Source organism: Aricia agestis, chromosome 1 (genome assembly GCF_905147365.1).
Source record: "Aricia agestis chromosome 1, ilAriAges1.1, whole genome shotgun sequence".
Classification (NCBI taxonomy): domain Eukaryota; kingdom Metazoa; phylum Arthropoda; class Insecta; order Lepidoptera; family Lycaenidae; genus Aricia; species Aricia agestis.
Window position 1 is genome coordinate 9,330,585 of NC_056406.1, and position 15,678 is coordinate 9,346,262.

At 39.1% G+C, this 15,678-nt stretch overlaps 1 protein-coding gene across 3 annotated transcripts in view; it reads right to left on the reverse strand.

Annotated features, from left to right (window-relative positions):
* Window positions 1–2,664: 2,664 nt before the first annotated feature.
* LOC121740193 (protein EFR3 homolog cmp44E) overlaps window positions 2,665–15,678 on the reverse strand; it is a 28,640-nt gene continuing 15,626 nt past the window's right edge. For all 3 annotated transcript variants that reach the window (XM_042132820.1, XM_042132837.1, XM_042132829.1), the window contains exons 5-20: window positions 13,550–13,648; window positions 12,882–13,036; window positions 12,623–12,701; window positions 12,337–12,481; window positions 12,029–12,099; window positions 11,355–11,543; window positions 10,443–10,615; window positions 10,165–10,268; window positions 9,839–9,959; window positions 8,831–8,966; window positions 7,478–7,591; window positions 7,109–7,223; window positions 6,446–6,537; window positions 4,036–4,197; window positions 3,341–3,481; window positions 2,665–2,835 (exon numbers count right to left, since the gene is read on the reverse strand). In XM_042132820.1, the coding sequence (XP_041988754.1) occupies window positions 3,341–3,481; window positions 4,036–4,197; window positions 6,446–6,537; window positions 7,109–7,223; window positions 7,478–7,591; window positions 8,831–8,966; window positions 9,839–9,959; window positions 10,165–10,268; window positions 10,443–10,615; window positions 11,355–11,543; window positions 12,029–12,099; window positions 12,337–12,481; window positions 12,623–12,701; window positions 12,882–13,036; window positions 13,550–13,648 (1,896 nt within the window). In that variant the 3' untranslated portion in view covers window positions 2,665–2,835. The remainder of the gene's footprint in view (window positions 2,836–3,340; window positions 3,482–4,035; window positions 4,198–6,445; window positions 6,538–7,108; window positions 7,224–7,477; window positions 7,592–8,830; window positions 8,967–9,838; window positions 9,960–10,164; window positions 10,269–10,442; window positions 10,616–11,354; window positions 11,544–12,028; window positions 12,100–12,336; window positions 12,482–12,622; window positions 12,702–12,881; window positions 13,037–13,549; window positions 13,649–15,678) is intronic.

Genomic DNA, 15,678 nt, shown 5'->3' on the forward strand with positions numbered 1-15,678 from the left:
TACTTGTACATAGATAGTGATTTTAATAAAGCTATTGTAAATGTTTGTTATATTTTTATTAATTAGTTCTACGCCTTTACCTAGTCTAAGTTATACGTTGATGTACTATAGTTTCATATGATTATCTTTCACTTGTTCTTTCAAAATTGAAGAGAAGGCATGATATTTGACCGTCGATTTAGCTATAAATAATATGATCTTGAAAGTATTTTTATTCTAGTATCTAAAACCAAATTAGCCTAAATAAGAGAAAAATGAAACAATACACGTCATTGTCACCATTATTATTGTTTCAACACAACCTAAGTACAATAAGTCAGCGAAGTAGTACACAAGTACATAATATTACGTCTTCTCTATAAACAATATTTCCACAATTTTAATAATTAGAAACTTACTTATCTTTGTCACAAAAGACATAAAATAACACGTATTGAACGTACTGCTTACATAGAAGAGTTTTAAATTAGGTAAAAAGTTGACGAGAAACAATAGACATCGAAAATTGCTCTTAACCGTAACCAAACCATGAAAAAATATATAACAAAACCTCAATAAAACTAAATAGGTACAATAAACATTACGAACAAAATTATATTAATATCATATACACTTAAATACTGGTGATTTGTCATTTAATTCATACATCGAATATAGTTTTGGAACGATTCAACAATCTTAAATAATATCAAACTTAACGCTATCAAGAATAGAGTTGACAATCCTCTAGCAAGTCACACGCCTAATGAACACCTACGTTGTGAAAGTACAGCTATGAAGTGTATTTTTACTAAAATGATTAAATATTTTTTCTAGTTGTCCATTCATAAATATTTTTTAAATTAATAGGTATAATTTGAAAAAAAATATACATAATATTGTAATTTGTTAAATGCAAATAAATACTTACAAAAACGTTTCTACCGTCAAGGCTTATTACATTTGAACTATTGATACGCGGGCGGTCGATTGTCGAGCCACGGAGTAGAGCTCACGCGTTCTCGCGACTCGGCAACGGGAAGACGAAGAGTACCGACGGGTTTTAGTGGGTAGGGCTGCGGTCACTTACCATCCTTACGGCCGCAGCGAGCTCCACATACTCGTGGGGGAGTCCCCATTTCCCCCGGGATGAAAAAAAAGGTACAGTATATGAAATGCTAAGATTTTGTAAGATACATTTATCAAAGTTTAAAAGACTAACCAAAATGCTTCACCTGTTACCTTTGATTATAATAATAGAATAAAAAATTGTAGATTGCTAAACAATTCAGAACATTACTATTTTTATCACGCGATATCGTATGATAATAAAATTATAGTATAAGACATAAGTATGTACAATAAATAAGTTTTTACATGGTGCAAAGTAATTTACATTTTACACACCTTTGAATATTGTATCATTCGCCATTAATAACAGGAAAAGCATTTATTTGAACAAGAATAGTAAATCGTAGAATATCATAATATTTAAGCTGCTTATAAATCCACGAATAAATAAAAATATCTGAAAACTACGAATACTGTGAGATTCGTTTGTTATATTCGTTACACGTTAACCTTAAATGGAATGTAACATAGAATAATATTACACATACAGTAGACCACAAACTCTTGGCTTTCATGAATCGTCATTTTGCAATTTGCATACATTATTTGACATTTCCACAGCAAAACTCAGACTGCCGAAGGCCATACAACACAGTTTGAATACTATTAATTACATCATATATATGTAATACGCAAAATCGCAAATATTTTAAATCTGAACCATTAACTTCATAACCATTTTATCAACCTCTAGTTAAAATTAATCATATCATTTACAAGATATTTTAGATTTTTTTTAAATAGAATACTTTTATACCGTAACCTCCAATTATTTGTTCAACAATTCCATTATTCTCAATAATATCAGTATTGCATTCGAGTTGGTAAGTCTAACTAGGCCGGTACTAGAACATAATCATCTTATTCGTATGAAAAAAAAATATTAATATTAATATCACGTAAAATAGCACAATGTTTCAACTTCCACTCATATAAGATAGTTTACTTGAGCTTATTCCGGAAAAGAAAATGTGACAAAAGCAATTATTATAATAAATACAAATTATAATAAAATTAAAAAATTAACGTTTGTATAATTGACATTAACACGGCGTAATGTTTAACGCTTTCATAGTTCCACCACCACTTCAGCTACTAAAGTACACTTTTGTCGTCCACATATTTTCTGAATCATTTCAGTTACATTACCTTCACCTTTAAAAGTTATTTTTCCTTTTCTAATATTGTCATACTTATTACAAGTTTTTCAAACTACATACTATTTTTAGGTTATTAATTCCCCAACATTTAACCCATCAATCCCCGGTTGTCGCATAACAATTGAAAATCTATTATGTCTGCGATTGCTACGATCGAGGTATCAATAGCAATATTTCAACACGACAAAAAACGTTAGTTGAATTTAACATGATAAGTGATTACGTACACGTTTTTATTAATACATCAGTACCTCTACCATGAGTTTAAAGCAGTATTTTTCGATACTCGATACCGACTACGTAAATTTTACAGCGCCTCTAGCGGTCACTTGTGGAACTAAAATCGCCATACTAAATATTTACGTAGTCGGTATCGAGTATCGATAAATACTATAGCTTTAAACTCATGGTACAGCTACAGTTTTGCAATAACACATGATAAGTGATACACATACATTATAGTGTGCTCGATATAACTGGAAGCATTAAGTAACTCGTGGCAGTAGCGCATAATTGATAGCTTCGATTATTTAGCAAAAGCTATAAACCGGTCCAGCTCCAGCATCTGCAAGTTTAAAAGTTATTTTAAGTTTCGTTCAGCGAAAAATCTTAAAAAATATAAACATCAGAACATATTTAAATTAGTTCATAATACAAGTGAGATTGATTTGGAAATAAATGTAATCTAGAGGAAGCCCGCAAATCCGTTGGGCCGAATTTCGTTGATCGCGTGGAAACCGTACATTTTACGTTTAAACGTCTATTAAACCTATATCCATTCTATTTTTCACTTAAATCTATTCAGCCGTTTAAACAAAGAGTTTTTAGACAGACAAATATACATACTTTCGCATTTTAGTAAGACTAAATTTACGCTTCCATTCCGCGCCGGTGTAAACTGAGCCTAACATTCGTTAAGTGCTTTTGCGAAACCGTTTGGACCCGTGCGTTTTAACCGCTCGCAGCTTAGGACAGGTGTTGTATTACAACCTTAACACTTAACCGCTCGATTTCTGCACGGGAAACGCGCTAAACTAGCACTTAGAAATAATCTTAGAATATAAACTAACTCAGTAAAGGAAGAGGTCGGGGAAGTGCGAAGAGTAGGGCGGCGTTAGGCGCTTGGCGGGCGAGCTGCAGTTGGTGCTGCACAGCAGCGGCTCCTCCGACAGTGACTTGAATATCTCCTCCAGCTTGTCCTGGATCTCGTACTGGACATAATAGACGAATATATTATCTATGGTGTTATTTGGAAAATTATGTTTTAATTGAAAAAAAAAACTGTCATCAATGCAAAATATTTTTATGTTATATCTTACTGCCGCACTCAGAGACGAATACTAATTAACTACTTACCCCGCGTTCCACTTGACGTTAAAACGATCAAAACGCTCAAAATAGGAGGCATTTTGAGCGTATCGTTTCGTATCGTTTTTAACGTCAAGTGGATCGCGGGGTTAATGGTCACTAAATAAAGATTTTGAGCCCCATACATTATCTATCAAACTCTTTATCAAATTGAAGTTTAATCATCATTAAATCTCTGAGCGCGGCCGGTATCTTAGAAGTTCTTACAGTATGTTCAAAATGTTCAATACCAAGTAAAAAAACTGCAATAAATAAAATAAAAATATTAACACATGGATACACTATACAAGGTTTTGTACTTGTCTAATATTGAAAAAGTAGCTTCAAACAGAGACAAAACATTGTATAACTTATTAATTATTGTTACTATTTAGTAAGGAGCTTAATTTCAACATACCTTAGGCTGCGTGAGCGTAAGCAGATGATCGAAGGGTGCGGTGCGGAAGGTGTTGTTGAGATTCGCGCGACGTCGCTCTGCCTCGCGTTTGTCCGCCTCCGTGGGACCGCACGCCGCGCGACGCAGCGCCTCCAGACTCACGTTCTCACTCGAACATTGGTGCTGGAAATTAATATTATATTATTATCTTTATAGCTATATAATAATCATTATCATCCACTGTTTAATTGACGTAAAGGTGATGTTCCGATCTTTGCCGAAAACGTACGCGACCGACAAAAATTAAAATAAAATACCACTTTGTGACTTAAGATATAGGTTTCATCTTCTACCGACCTTGGTATAGCCTATAGTGACCCACGCCGCCGCTGCTTTGTAGTGGCGTAGAGCAAAATTAAACCTATAGCCTCCCATGTAGAATTAACTAGCTGGTTATGAGCTTTGGAGCAAATCCGGTTGATCGCAAAGACGCTAAGCTCAAGGCTAAAGCATGCACGCAAACCTCGAGCAGCCACTCCGAAGCCAAATAGGCACAACTTTTGCAACCCTACGGTTCCATAAGAACAGCAGAATAGAGGCCGCATGAGCTACAACTATTTGTCAGCACCACACTGACTCTCCTGCGGCGCCTATTGAATGAATGAAGCTGCGAAGCAGAGTAAACAAACAATGATCATTCACCTTCACATTTTTTACGTGTGTTGTTTTGCAACAGCCATTACTAAATACAAATAAAACAAGTAATCAGTGAAGTAGCTATCGTAAAGTGGCATTTTATTTGAATTTTTGTCAGTCGCGGTCGCTTGCCGCATTGATCGGAATGGTACCTTAAGACTCGCAGGAGCCACTATATGACTTTAATGTCTGGAGACATTTAAATCATAGTAGACAACAACCGCAAAGTGGAAAATTTAAGATGCTTTTAACTTCCTATATACGTAATCTACTACTACTCGTGTGTGAATAGAATAATAATATCTATAAAAATAGTAAATACAATTTTTAACTACTTATACACAATATAATATTCAATCGAATATAAAACCAGTGTTATTTCGTCTTCTTTCATTTCATCGGTTAATGAGTCCTTATCTTCATGTTGCCAATTCCAAAAATCAATGCCACATCTCTATACAAAACATAACAAAAAATATAAATAATATCCTTCTATGCCTACGAATAACAAAAACTCAACAAATCCCCTACCCTTTTCCCTTCCCTACCCTCCCCTATTACCCTATTCCCTATTAAAAGGCCGGCAACGCACCTGCAGCTCTTCTGATGCTGCGAGTGTCCATGGGCAACGGAAGTTGCTTTCCATCAAGTGACCCGTTTGCTCGTTTGCCCCCTTATTTAAAAAAAAACTTTCTATTCATTGTTTTAAACCAAGACTAAGGTTCATATTTTTGTACTGCGGGGCTAAAATGGTCGCTTTGAAGAATCATGACATGAATCATAATATGATTCATTTTTTTTAAATCGCATAATGCAACTCTGCTTGCAATTCATTTCTGTATTTTTGTACTGATGTGACATTTGTCAGTTTGACAGTTTTGACAATTCATTTGCTGAATTGATTGAAAGGAATTGCTAAATGTAACCATTTTAGCCCCGCTGTTTATTTTTAAACAAAACTTTGAGTGATATATTTTTATGATTTAAACTTTTACATGATAATAATATTAAACTCAATCTATAGATAGGTATATTAACTTTATGCTATAGCATAAATTTAATATACCTAGCGGAATAGGGCAACAATCTCGAGCTATCAAACGAAACCGAAATTGGTTTCATCTGTGTGTAAAATATGTGTACGTATACACTTACACAAGCATGATTGAACATGATTTCTATGAGATTAAATTGTCAACGTGCGGCACGTGCCGATTGGACGTCAAAAAAAGAGTGCTGCTGTCATGTATCACAGGTCTCTTTTTACCACGCAGTGTTACTAATAGTGACATCTCTCTTGCTCAGGCCTTTGTTTCTCTATTCCGCTAGGAATATTAACTTTATGATCTATAGTTACGTATATCCCGAAATCTTGCATATTGGGGAGATGATCACCACTATACTTGTCAATAAACTTCTTGTATTCTTCATCAAGGCCGTCGTATTTTGTTCGCTGATATCAAACAATATAACTTAAATTTAACGTTAATTCGATTAGGTGGCTTAATTTGGCAAAAAATGACATGAATTTTGCATAGGCTTTGGTCTCTTATAACGCATTACTTAACACACAAAAAATAGGTTATTTATTCTTTGTATATCTTTTAGTGAGGGGTCAAAGTTATGAATAATTAATATCAAAGTTATAATCCATTATTACGCTACGTCGCGTGAAGTAATTTTGCCGTGTTTCATATTTTTACTGCTGTTTTTAGGATATTATTATGCAACTTACTCGTTGTACTCCTGGCGAGCTGTTAGCGCTGTCCAACTCGGTGACCGGCCCGGCGGATATATCGGCCAAGCTATCGCGACCTTGCGCCGCTCCTATAGACATACGAACGAGAAAAACGTATCAATCGGAAAGTTACATAATATTTTGTATTGATAATTTATTAGCATTTTGTAAATTGTTCAAAGAGATTCATTCGCCGTGAAGAAGTTTAATTTTTTATGGTATCAAAACAGCGCCCCTAGTGGCAAGCAATTCTACACAAATATTGTAGTTAACATCTTTACGGTGACACAAATAAGCCTATGCAGGCTGAAATAAATGGCAAGTAGAAAAGTAATAAAAGTGGCAGTGAATTAGAGCCAGTCCACAAGGCGCGTTGCGTCGACGCACGCTGTCGTTTCGTTGTTTTATATACAGATAAACAAGGTGTTCACACGGCGCGTTGCGTCGTAACAGCAGCGCGCAACGCATACATGACGGACAGCAGCCCCTGAGACGAAGCGGGAGGGGGGGTGTTTACGTCAAGACTGCTTCGTAATAACGCAGCGATAGCGCAGCGCCCGTGTGGCCGGCTATGCGTCAAACGGTAACGCTGCGTCGACGCAACGCTGACGTAACGCCCGTGTGGACAGGCTTTAACTGATACGCAGCTTTGGTACTCACCGGTTTCGAGCCAGCTGTGTCTGTGTGCGTGCGCGGCGCCGGGCACGTACGGCGACGGCGTAGTGAGACGCGACGCGTCTGCTCCGTCCGCCGTCAAACGCTCTGCTATCGCCATCTGACATAATTTGAGAACATAATATTTTTTCAGTTCTGGTACAGTTCTATTGATGTTTCGAGCCTACAAATGTAGTCCAAGTCTTGTTGTTTTATGCAGTTATCGTCGGCGTCTGTCAATATCTATACAGTAACGAACGTCGAACATTGCCAAAATTATTAGCAAATTGGTTGGTTGTTCATTGCCTTTAGCAATCAAAACCACTATACATTTTTACTGGCATAATTTTCGCGTTTTAATAGCTGATAGGTTACCTGGTCGATCATAAGGTAGGGCAGTTTGTTCGGTTGTTTCGAAGGCGGAATGTCGTAGTCGTCGAGTAGAGGCGGCAAGAGGTGGTTCCCTTCCTCGCGCCTCGAGTCTACTATCTGTAAACAAGTTTAGGGTTAATATAAAAAACCAATCGTATGGCTGTAATATTATAAGGTTGACAATGCAGAGACAAGAGAGTAACGGATTAAAGTTTACAGAACACTTCTTACTATCGTATGATATTGGGCGTGAGTGTCGCAAAGTTTACAACAGCTGTCTAACAAATAAAGAATCAATATAACACGGCAACATTAGTTACGATAATGGTCATGTCCTAAAAAATCATTGTGTGCACAATTTCAACAAACATTTTTTTTAAGAAATACGGGGGCAAACGAGCAAACTGGTCACCTGATGGAAAGCAACTTCGGCCACCCATGGACACTCGCAGCATCAGAAGAGCTGCAGGTGCGTTGCCGGCCTTTAAAGAGGGAATAGGGTAATAGGAGAGGGTAGGGATGGGAAGGGAAGGGAATAGGGGAGGGTAGGGAAGGGAATAGGGTAGGGGATTGGGCCTCCGGTAAACTCACTCACTCGGCGAAACACAGCGCAAGCGCTGTTTCACACCGATTTTCTGTGAGAACGTGGTATTTCTCCGGTCGAGCCGGCACATTCGTGCCGAAGCATGGCTCTCCCCCGTGTTAATTTATCGCCACTATCTTGTCGTCCCACATTGATTATATACCCACTGTCTTGTCGTTCGTCACTGATACGACGACCGACGGGGCTCTATGCACCACCGCATATAAACAACCACAAAATATCCTTGATTGACCTTTTGTCTTGTCCCATTAGACTTAATTCAACAATAATCTACAGCGGTATTGTAATTACTATCAGAGAAGTTGATTGCACAATAACGTAATTCGGTTACGTTGCGTTATGTTAAACCCAACCAGCAGATCTCGACTAAAATTAAATTGACTTTACTCGACCAAAAGACGTAGATCCGTCTGCAAGAAGAAATAGGCAGTAGCCTATTTCTTCTTGCAGACGGTCAAGTATGACCTACTTTTTTTCTTCATGCTAATCGCTTCTTAATCATTCATTTTCACAAAAAAAAACTAATATTTTAATATTTTACACAGTAGAAACCCATAAAAATAATATTTTCAAATCGATTTTATTCATCAATCAGCTTTTATTTGATGATATGGATGAAATACGGTTTCCTAGGCCAAGTTCTACTAGAAATATGCATTTGTTTAATGAAATTGAGTATAGGTCAAGTAGCCTATTGATTCATAGGTGCCTATGAATCAACTTCTTCGATGGTACAAGACCGTATAATATACCTGTGCTATATACTCGTTGACGCGCGGCAGACGCAGCACGTGCGGCACTAGCGCCGCCAACGCCAACGCGATGGTGGCGAGCTGACAGCGCTGTGCCGTCGTCAGCACCGGGTTCGATAGCGCTGACTGCTGGATTCTGGGGAATTCATTTTTTTTTTTTAATTTAAGGGGGGCAAACGAGTAAACTGGTCACCTGATGGAAAGCAAATACCGTCGCCCATGGACACTCGCAAAATTAAAAGACCAGCAGGTGCGTTGCTAGCGTTCGGTGCTAGGCTAGCTGGAAACATGAGTATCTAAACATTTTGTATTGAATTGTTGGTGACTAAATGTCGCTAAGTGAGTTACCAGTATAACTACATTAACAAACCAGTGCTAACAATGCAGTATAATACTGTAATTGTTTTAATCTGGTCCAGCTTGGAGTATCCACTGCTTGCATTTAATACATCAATATCCGTTTAAATTATTCAGGGGTAGTTAAATTGTGTATCAATGGTCCGTGGCTAGTCCAAAACGTAGTCGCTATCAACTTAAACATAAGCGAGTACTTGATAGTACTCGCTTATGTTTAAGTTGATAGAGAAGTTTATTCATAGGCAGATGGCGGACTTACGTACTTTGGTCGCGTTATGTCAAATCAAATCAAATCATTTATTTCGGGCATCAGAGGCCCATATAACAAATACCTTATATCTAACATACATATCAATTATATAGAATAGGAGTCTCCCCCGGAACCTCCGATAGGCCACATCAGTCGGCCAGAATTCCTCCGCTTCAAAGGTCGATAGAAGATGCGTCGGTACTCTCACCACAAAGGAACTGAAGTTGACCTTGTGGCGAGACTGCAGACGTTCGACCCTCAAGTGGAGGGATGTCTTCTTACTGATGTAGTTGACGACGTTCTCGACCTCGTCAAACCCAGCCGACAGATAAGGACTCATAATATAGAATTGACATAATCCGACAAAATGTCGATGGTACAAGTTGGAAGCAGACACTCACGAGAGAACAAGTTGGAACATGTCACAGACGGTCTCGTCGGACGCCAACTCAATGCACAGCAGCGCCAGCGTCGTGTAGATCGCGCTCACGTTCTCCGCCGTGTTCGATTCCAATTGAAGACCTGAATTGATACAATGATATTGTATAAATTGTTTATAGTACATTACTTTGTCTTTATCTTGAGTATATCACTTTAGCCAAGAGCGCCAAGAGAGTTATGTTATGGCAGTACGATAAAAATCATCGAATTCGTAGCACTGGCTACATCGAAGGCATATATATTTTTTTAATGGTTAAGTTTTTTGCCAAGTAATTAACAGACTTACCATCATAAAGCGAGCTGAATATAGCATATCCATGTTTGCTGATGAAGATGAGGTCCGGGCGAGAACATTTTTCAACCACGAGACCTAATTCTGCATAATCTACACTGAAAAATAAACATTTTGTATTATTAACTTCCCACATAAATTAAAATAGAAATATTCTCATCGAGCAAAAACTTTTACCGAGTTTTTCATTCATATAAGTATGAATACACATAAGTCACAAGATGGCAAAATTGAGTACGTATGCGGACGTAATTTGCGTATAATTTACGTACGTGACCGTGGCCAGTGACGGCAGGTTGGTGCGTCTGTCCAACAGCGTGTGCAGTATACGCTGTAGCAACGCACGGGTTCGCGGCTCGTCGGCGCTGGACAAGCGCAGCAAGGCCTCGAGGAAAGCCGGCGGGAACGCCTTGCTCAGTTCCACTGTGCGGTATGTGCTGCCTACCTAAATAGATAATGAACTTTAAAATCATTTTTAACAAGTAATCATAATACATTTTTTGTTATTTTAGGAAACCAGAGGAACATTAATAAATCGCTAAATTGATCTAGCTCATAAAAGGTAACTTAAGCTTATGGCGATACCCACAATTCGACTAACATTCCAGCATCGCGCTATCGAAGTTTTCTATGCGCGTTGGTATATATACGACAGCTGAAATGTATCACGTGGGCTCCGGCCTGACCGAGCATACCACCTCTATCAGTCGGAAGATCTTCCTTTGTGGCCTCCATCCAAATATACCCACAAGCTAAATCGTCAGATTTCAAACAAAGAAAGTTTAAAATCGTTTTATCATTGGGAATAAAAATGACACGCACGAACTTACCTAAAAATATTTAACATTATATAACATGTGATACAGCAACAAAGCAACGTGAGTTCACCAAGCACTCTCACATGTGACAAGTATCGGGGCAGCTTAATATCTAATATGAACTATTTTTACTAGTAAGGTTTCCATACTACATAACATGAACTATAAATAAGTGGCTATTTAGTTTACAGCCGTACTCACAAAAATTTAATGGTTCTATTTTATTCTAAGCTTTATTATTATGAAGATTTTGATATACAATTCATAAATGTTCCGCCCATTTCTTTATTAAGTTAAAATAGTAATAGTTGAATGAGTGAGTGCGGCAGTTAGATCATTACACAGCTATATTGTGACTAAAGATACCTTCAGCAAAGATTTGAGCAGGATGCTCTGCAGCATAGCATCGGCCTTGGTACTCTTGCCGCGCTGGCTTGGTATCTTGCTCACGATGAACATCATAATGTCGATCTTCTGATAGTCGGGTAAGTGATCAGCGAACTCTCCAAGAGCATTGATCAGAGCATCTTGGTAAAGTTTCTCATCTGATTCTTTCTGTAATTATAAAAAAAATACTAATGAGAAATTACTACTAAGCCTTAAGGTCACAGCAACTCGGCTATGGCTAGGCGACGCCTCGCTTACGGCTCGGGGAACGGGAAAGGGGCAAGGGTGGAAGAAGAAACGTAAGGTTGAGTATGGAGAGCTGTAGGCGGGTGGACGACGAGCCGTAAGCGGGGAGACTGCTAGTTGACCACGCGTCGCATCCCGGTTCGGAGCCTGTTCCGAGGCGAAGCGATTATGTTACGGTTCCGCTTAGTGTGCGTTGCAGTAGGGAGTTTCATACAAACAATATTGAACGGCTCGAGGCGATACGGTGCCGAATGTCGATCCCTTTCCGAGTTGATATGTGTCCTGTGACCTTAACGATTAGTTTACCATTAAAGCATTATGAATGATTGAATGAATGAACAAAATTGAATGTTGATTGAATGAAAACATGATACAATTTATTAGGCTTTTCTTGCAACATAACTTACATCAGAATCTCTTGCAACCGAAGCCCTCAAATTCGTCAGAAGATTATTGATAATCTCCAACACAGATGGACCTGAAAGTAGTAATTGACAACAATTTATCAAATTCGTAGATAATGCAAAGTTACAAAAGACTTCGAAATGAATTTAATTTTTCGTATCACCAACGCACCGCGAGGACTTTAAAATCCATATTTCTTCTATCGTTTCCTCGGTATCGTTATTTATTTAGACAATTCCAAAATTTTAATTTCATTAAATTATCCATACTCATTCAGTAACTAACAATATAATTATAGGGAGTAACACACCGACGCTGTCGCCCGCTGCAATGGCCACGATATTGCTGAGCACGGCCGCACGCGCCGCACGCACGCGCGGGCGTGCACGCTCCGAGCCCGCCGCAGCGTCCAAGTGTTGCATCAACGCCTCTACTACGCTGTACGAGTACTGCGCCTATGTATAAAAATAGGTGTAATACTTTATCGAAATAACACAAATCAAATTTTTAACTACATGTAAACAAGAAAAAAAAAGGTTTTAATTTGATTCGGGTTTTGATCATAATTCTTTAGACTTTAGACAAACAATACTTACTTGAATAGAGAACATAATAATCTTGAATGTGTGCACTGCAAAGTCGTTGGGCACCCACAGCTCGTGACGGTCAAAGTGACTGAAAATAAACAATGTAATTACTAATAAATTATAATAAACAAGGCTTTCGCTGTAATATGCCATAGATTTTCCAAACTCCACACATTTATTGGCGGTATTGTAGTCCGTATCTCAATTATTTCTGTCATATTAACGAGTCGTAACACATTTTATATCACAGTCAGTACGTGTTACTCACGTGAGCACGGGTCGCAGTACGGAGCGTATGTGTCCGAAGGAGGCGCGGCCGACGAGCTCGCGCAGACACGCCTCCGCCAGCTTGGGCGGGTCCTCCTCCGCGCCGTCGCGCGTGTCCGTGTCCATGCACGACACCGTCTCGTACTTCTCAGCGCTCTGAGAAGAAATGTATGAAAATTATTTAGTGTGTTTACCATTTGCAACACTAGACCGCATTATGCGACATAATAGTCGACGTTGAATGTTTCAACTACAGTAACCCTTCGCATAATCAAGCACTTTCAAAACACATTTCGGCATTGTGTGGCACATGACTCGCATTATGCTCTGCAAATCGAAAACACACTGAAAAATATATTCAGTGTGTTTTCGATTATAGTAATTCTCGAACCGGTGGTGAGGACCAGTATATAGGGCCATCTTGAAAGTGTTATTGAACAATCAATTGCATAGCAACGTTAGAATCCGCGCGTGAGCTCAAAGTTTAAAGGAATCGACGCCTGACGTGCTGCATTCAACTATCGCATAATAGCCCGCACTCTTCCTAAGGAATTTTTAACAATTTGGAGCTCCTGCAAGGCCGCTAGCACCTCGCTAGGCAGAGAGTAAGAGGCTCAGAAGTTTGTGACTCAATTGTAGTACCAGATTTTGCAAAGTATGTTAGCTTACCTGCATATTATACAGCAGAGAGGGTACAATCTTGTCCATGTGTTGCGCCTCCCAGATGTTCTCCACTAAATCATCTGACACCGTCTTTCGAATAACACCCTGAAATAAAAACAGAACGTGTATATTTTCTAACCTCGAAAGAAATATTTAAATCTAAGTTTAGAGAAAAGATTCAGAAACGTGACATATCGCCCTTATATGAAAGCGGTCAAGTATCTCTTAGTTAGCGCGTGCTTGTTAAAATAAACATTTTAGGGCTTGTCTAACTTAAAATCCCCCCTCGTATTCACAGTAGGTACAAAATTTTTCATTTATATCAACTTGTGAAGTGGTGGGGCGCGTCATTTCAAATTAGACAAGCTCTAGGTACCGTATAGGATTATCTGAAATATCTTAATAATATTAAGTAAACTCGCCTAATTGGTAAGTACTAGACTGTAGACATATAATTCGATTATGTTGACCTTAGCAATGTTAAAGACTTTGACCGATTAGTGTTAAAGTAAGCGCACATAAGTCTGACCTATCGCCACAGTCATTAAATACACCAACAGATAACGCAGCTCAATCCGCTTTTCGACATAATGTGCACGTGCCTTCGTGGTACCTTAAAAGTACGCGCACATTATGTAAGGTGCAAATCCGCGATAAGTCATAAAAATGAATGGAAAATGAGGCCCGACCCGCCGCATAAATAGTTTGCACATAAGTATAGACGTTAAGTAATAACACTAAAAAAAAAAATTGTCTAGTGGAAGTACCATCGAAGAAATTTATTCATAGGCAGTTGACGGATCTACGTTATTTGGTCGAATTATGTCAAGTCAATGTAAGTTACAATATATTTTTTTTATTAAATAAGGGGGCAAACGAGCAAACGGGTCACCTGATGGTAAGAAACTGCCGTCGCCCATGGACACTCGCAACATCAGAAGAGCAGCAGGTGCGTTGCCGGCCTTTTAAGAGGGAATACGCTCTTTTCTTGAAGGTTTGCAGGTCGTATCGGTCCGGAAATACTGCTGGTGACAGTTCGTTCCAGAGTTTTACAGTGCGCGGCAGAAAGTTACGCGAAAAACGCACTGTGGAAGACTGCCACTCATCAAGGTGATGAGGATGGTATGTTTTTCGCGTGGGACGATAGCGAAAAGTTGCAGGTGGTATGATTCCGAACAATTCCTCAGAGCACTCCCCGTGATACAACCGATAGAGGATGCAGAGTGAAGCTACATCTCGGCGTAATTCCAAGGGGTCCAAGCTGTTTGAAACACTATGGCAGTCAACAATTCGAGCGGCCCTTCGTTGGATACGATCCAGAGGGAGCAGTTTGTATTTTGGCGCCCCTGCCCAGAGATGAGAACAATATTCCATATGAGGCCGAACCTGCGCCTTGTAGAGTTGTAGATGTTGGTCCGGACTGAAGTACTGTCTCGCTCTGTTAAGAACACCAAGCTTCTTCGAGGCTAATTTGGCCTTACCCTCTAGATGATACCGGAACTGGACTTCGCTCGATATGTTGACGCCAAGTATCTCAATGCTAGGGGAGATGGTTAAAGATGTGCACTCGAAACGAGGATAAACGACCATTGGTGACTTTTTAGTGGTGAACGCGTAGACCTGTGTCTTGGCGGGGTTGAATTGGACTAAGTTACGTCTACCCCATTCCGAGACCTTCTCCAAAAAATTCTCCACCTTCGTTTCGACTCTCAGTGACATTTTGCCGAGAAATATTAGGGGAGCCGGTATATACAGCATCACCTGTACTATCATCCGCATAGCAATGAATGCCGTTGGTTTGTAACATGTCATTGATATGCAGTATGAATAGAGTAGGCAGCACACAGCCCTGAGGGACACCAGCATCTGACGGCTGGGTTTAACATAGCCCGACCAAACTACGTTGCCCGTTGGTCCGCCATCTGCCTATGAATAAACTTCCCTGATAGTACATAATATTATGGTATGTTCTGTAATTGTTTTGGTATGCAATATGGTAACGCAACGCGGATACAGATGCGGATGTCTAAAATCGATGCGGATGTTCCGCATATGCGGATACGAATATTCCCTGATATTTTTATTTTTTTATGAAATAAGGGGACAAACGAGCAAACGGGTCACCTAATGGCGTG